At 43.1% G+C, this 5,414-nt stretch overlaps 1 protein-coding gene across 1 annotated transcript; it reads right to left on the bottom strand.

Annotated features, from left to right (window-relative positions):
• Positions 1-4,490: 4,490 nt before the first annotated feature.
• LOC149234649 (uncharacterized) lies at positions 4,491-5,177 on the bottom strand. Its single transcript, XM_089368330.1, has 2 exons — positions 4,846-5,177; positions 4,491-4,662 (listed from the first exon to the last, which is right to left on the bottom strand). The coding sequence occupies exons 1-2, from the start codon at positions 5,175-5,177 to the stop codon at positions 4,491-4,493; spliced, it is 504 nt and encodes a 167-aa protein (XP_089224456.1).
• Between the last annotated feature and the right edge of the window lie 237 nt (positions 5,178-5,414).

Here is a 5,414-nt window from a genome sequence, read left to right as displayed (position 1 = left end):
AATGTGAAGGTGAGTTCTAGGTTGAAAGGGATCAGTCCCAACTCGGCTAGGAACACACAACACAAAGGACATACACAACTTCTAGCGGAGCAGTCCACTCGGATGCGGAAGTCACACATACAAGGTAAGATAACACGCACAACAATCATGAATCAGTCCTAGATGAGTGCAACGGTTGTTACAACAAGGTTCATGTGAAAGGTTTGTTTGATGTCTAACAGAGCAGTCGACACGGACGAGACAACATTAACAACATATACAAGACATTTCCATTAATAGATTATGCATTACAACAAATGAATTAGTTCATATGTAGAACACATGGTTAAAGCAACATGCATTACAAGTGTTAAAGATAAGTCTTACAAAAAATACAATATGTGTGCAAATGTGTTGGCCTGTTGACAGGCTTCTGAATTAAGCAAAAGTTCCAAGACACGTCATTACACCATACATCACTAACACCATTAGTGGGTGTTGGAGCCACTACTTACTCCTCAAATAAACAATTACAGACTCTCTTGGCTATGTGGGAGGAGTTGAGGTGAAAATCCATTTCATACAAATGAGGGGGCTATTTATAGCGAAGGGTGAAACTGACCCTTGTGGCTATTCGAGTATCCTCATGATCGTTCGACTTCCATGACTTTTCGACTTACATGACTCTTGTTCACAAGTGGTTCTCTTGGACTTCCACGTTACATCACATTGATTGACAACAAGCCCTTAGTGGAGATGTGGGTAACATGACTCATGACTTGACTCGACATGATTTGACAAGACAATATTGGTACATTCGCATTGCTGCTGGAGTGCATGTTGAGCTACAGTGTTGCTGAGTGATGTATGTCTTCATGGTGTATCATAGCTTCACATCCGCATGGTGAAGTGTGTGGAGTCTTTGATGGTCCTTGGTTTGCTTGATGAAGCTCGAGCATGTTGTTCCTTGCTTTCATATTGGAAGGCTTGACAGGTGCGCTTGTTCGCAAAGGTGCATGTTCGTCGTGTTTTTCCGCTTCACATGCTTCATTCGGTCGTTTATTGGTGAAGCGATCCATCTGTGTGTGCTCCCTTCATTCATCCTGTTCATCATCTTGACATGTTTTCTGGTGTACCTATACCTACAGTCACTCATGATGAGGTGACATCAAATCCAAAACCTCCTAGTCTACCATGACACATGATCATTCGGATGTGGGTAACGGGGAGAGGGAGTAGGGCTGTGATGCAGGATGATGGCTCTAGGCAACTGCTGATGAAAACTACACAAGAGTCACTGCAGGATGGAGACGGACAATATGAGTCGACGGTGACTGTTTGCAAGGTCTAGCTCAGCTAGGAGGAAAAATTACGCAAATTTTGGGAGGGACAATCTGCGCTGCAGGAGGGCAGGGCAGGCATACAGTCAACAAGGGATGGACAGTCAAATCTGTGCAATTTTCCATAGGAATGGGTTGGGCCAGCATGCAAGGATTGTGCAATTTTTCTGGGGAATTGACCGGGAGATTGGCAGCCAGAACTGCACAATTCGCAGAGGGGACTGTGAGTTGGCTATTGGGTCACTGGTAGCCAGATCTGCGCAATTCCCAGAGGGAACTGCCAGTTGGCTGCTGGGTCACTAGCAACCATATCTGTGCAATTCCCAGAGGGAACTTCCAGTTGGCTGCTGGGGTCACTGGCAGCCAAACTTGCACAATTTTGAGAGGGAAATTCCAATTCGCTGCTCAGTCATTGGTAGCAGAAACTACGCAATTCCTGGAGGGAACAAGCAGTTTGTTGCTGGCTAGGAAAAATTCATTAAGGATGAGAGGCCTGCTTGCTGATCATCTTTGCGCAATTTCAAAGTTGAGATGACTGATGGGCAACGGGATGCTTTCTCATGAACACTATGCAATTTCCTAGATGAACACTCTGTCGACTGTCTGGGTAGCCAGCATGAGTGCTGATTGAATTGCTTGCGGGTAGCACAACTTGAAAGAGTTAGCTTGGTGCTTCTGCATTTTTCTGGTTAACAGTTGATCGAGTTGAAAGCAGTGTGATGGTCTGGCTGTTAGTGAGGATTCTGGTCATCAGAACTACAACAAAAATGACTAAGTGTGTGAATAATCAAAAGATGCATAGGTGATCATACGAACACACACTCGCATGACTTGACAAAGAAACGACCAAACCATCCAGACACACATGTTCAACATGACTAACCGATGGTGCAAGTGGAAAGCGCGACACTCATGATTGATCATTCATGATCGAGACGACAGTTGCACGACAGTGAATATGACTCCCTATGTGAGTGTAATAGATACCTTCATGGCGAACACAACAAATACATACGAAGAAAAGACTTTGAGCATATCTAGAAAACGGTCGCAAGCATGACTTAGACATCAACATGCAGAGACTTGAGTGCAATAAACAAGCAAGGCAAATGTAAAGACTCACATGAGCTCACGGAGTGAACCTGAGTGTGTGCATTCATCAAGTGAAACTCTCCAAGGGAGGCTTCGAAATTGGTGCAAGCCAAAATTTTGGAGGGTGGTTGTAGCTGCTACAACACTTGGCGACACATTGGTAGAACTCAAAATTCTATGTTACGGTTCATTGCTAGCACAGGGCCTTGGTATTTCAGGAGGTATTGAATCGTTGTGCAGGTTACTTCAGTTTCCCCACTTACCCCATGGACATACATGGTTCATCCTTTGCCAACTCAGTCAAACACAATCAAAATTTTAGCTTAGATCTCAGTGTTTTGAATCCAGGAAGGGTAGTTTAGTTCGCGAGTTGAAGATTTTCAGAGTATAAGTTTTCATCTCTGGTGTTGCTTCGCTACCAACAGGCCTGGACAGTACCCCGACGGAGTCACGTAGGAACACACACATTGCTCCACTGCCAACGAGCTTGGTCATTACCTCGGTGGAGTTGCATGCTTCACCTCTCTGCACAAGAAGCCTTTCTCTTCTTTCGCCTTTGTATTTTTTAAGAGAACTATACATAGACACTTATTTATTTTTGGGGCGGAAGAGGGATCCTGACTTATTGATAGTAGAAGAGGTTGTTTCTTCAGAGAAGCATGTAAGACCTCTGACATAGGTTTGCTCGTTTAGATTTTTCCCCTTCTCTGTTTCTACTAACTAGATTAGCTTCAACACACAGAACAAAAGGCTGAGTACAGGCATGGGACTTCCGAGTGTGGACACAGGTTCACGGTTGGACCAAAACTTCCCTTACAGATGGTTCGTATTTTCTGTCAGGACTTCATCGGCCGAAGGTTGTAACCAAGCATAGATAAAGTGAACACAAGACTAGCCAAGTGTTGCAGTGTCACAAGTCTCTTCAAATTTCATCCACATACTCTATTCAAAAGCCAAAACGTAGTAGTTGGAAGCACTTATTTTTAGAAACAAAAATAGTAATATATAAAATAAAAAAACAAAATGCACGTGAACAAAAATAGTAATCAGAATAAAACAAAGTAAAAGAAAAGTTAATAAGAAAAACAAATAAAATGAAACAACAAGCAGCAAGCAAACTATGTACATGGCACGGGCACGGCCCGACCTATTGGAAATAATTCTTGAGGTCTTGGCCATTGACGGGAAGGTTGTTAATCCTCTCGTCGAGTGATCTCAAATGATACATGTATAGGTCAAGTTTCTCATGAACTGTGCACAGGCGAATCCACAGGGACTGGAACTTCATATGTTTGCCTTTGTCTTCATGGGGTTTATCCCATTTTAGAACTAAGTCATCCACATCGAAGATAGATTTCCTTGCAGAATTCTTATTGAACCACCTCTTGATGCGGTTTTGGTGGAGTATGAAATTTTATTGTTCTTTCATCATTTCTTCGTGGAGGTTATGGAGAGCATCCATCCTACGTTGAACTAGTTGGCAAGGCTTGTCTTTGGATTCCTGGGAATGCTGAAGAGAAGGCAAGTAGATATTACCAGTAGGATGGCTTCTTTACCATAGACGAGGAAGTACGACGAGGTGTTCAGAGAGGGCTTAGGTGTTACACGGTGATCCCATAGTGCATTCGTCAGGGCGGTATGCCAGTTACGCTGTTCAGAGAAAATGGTCTTCTTGATTATACGTATGAGATTCTTATTTGTAGACTCTGCTAGACCGTTTCCTTGTGGATAGTAATTCGATGAATTCTTTAACACAATACCATTTTGTAATGCAAAGTCATAGAGTTTCAAAGACAAAAAATAATTTGCATTATCAAAAACAACTGATACCATAACGTCAAGGCATGAGATGATATTCTGTTGGAGGAAGCTAATGACCTCTTGGTCATTCACTTGTTTGAGTGGAACTGCCTCCATCCACCACGTAAAGTAGTCAGTTTCTGTTAGGATATAGTGGTGTTTCTTTGATGAATGAGGGAAAATTTCCCCAATAATGTCCAAGCCCCACTGTTGCAATGGTTCAGTCACTGCAACAAGGTGTGGTGGGGCTCCTGAGCTATGTGTTCTGTCAGTGCAACGCTAACAGAACGGGCATTTGCGGGCATAGGAATGCACATCCTTGAATAATGTGGGCCAGTAAAAACTGTCTCGCATGACCTTGTGTGTTGTGGTATTCCCTACAAAGTGACCCCCAATGGGTCCATCATGCAGATATTGAAGTACCTTCTCTAATTCATATGCCTCCAGGCACCTGAGAAAATATCCATTATTGTGCTTTCTGTAAAGCACTCCATGCACCCACTGGTATGTTAAGGCTTTCAAGCGTAATACCCTATTTTGTCTGATAGAAAAGTGAGAGGGTATGGTGCCATTCTCAAGGTAGCGGCATATATTTGCGTACCAAGAGGTTCTATTTTCCATGGGGGTTGCTCACCTTATTTCGTACATTTCAATCTCTTGCTGCCAACCGGCAAGCTCTTCTTCGCTCTCCTGGGTGTGTATTTCTTCAACTACAAGTCTGCAAAGCCCATGTCCTATGATCATGTGTACTGGCATGATTTCATGATCATATTCTTGCAAACTTGTCATTGAGTTCACACGTTGTTCTCCCAGCTCTTGTTGTACCAGCAATGTATGCATTGCTGGGTGGGGAACTAAGACAATGCAGTGGTTTTTCAGCAAGGAGGACTTGAAGTGTTTCACCGTCTTATAAACTACATAAGCTTGTTTGTCAATGGCGGGGTGGTTAAGTTCTGGTCCCTGCATGCTTGCACTCATGAAAGAGATGGGACATCCATCATTAGCTTTGTCTTTCTAAGTGAGTATTGTAGCTAGCGAGTTGTCGAAAGTGAAGGTGTATAGCAGGAAATCATTTTTGAAATCTGGGTTATACAGTGTGGGTGCTTTAGCAATGGCTTGCTTAATATGGGTGAATGCATGCTTTTCTTTCTTACTCTAGGTGTACACTTAATCTTTCTTGATCATGTCATACACGGGCTTGAC

Source organism: Pinus tabuliformis, chromosome 8 (assembly GCF_031772625.1).
Source record: "Pinus tabuliformis cultivar Carrire ecotype Pingquan chromosome 8, CPIR1, whole genome shotgun sequence".
NCBI classification, from domain to species: Eukaryota; Viridiplantae; Streptophyta; class Pinopsida; order Pinales; family Pinaceae; genus Pinus; species Pinus tabuliformis.
Note: the sequence above shows the minus strand (reverse complement) of the source record. Positions and strands in the feature narration are given on the sequence as shown.

Coding starts and splice junctions, on each gene's coding strand:
- LOC149234649 (XM_089368330.1), bottom strand. CDS start 5,177: ATGCAGGGACCAGAACTTAACCACCCCGCCATTGACAAACAAGCTTAT. Junction 4,663..4,845: donor ATTGAAATGTACGAAATAAG/GTGAGCAACCCC, acceptor ATATTTTCTCAG/GTGCCTGGAGGCATATGAAT.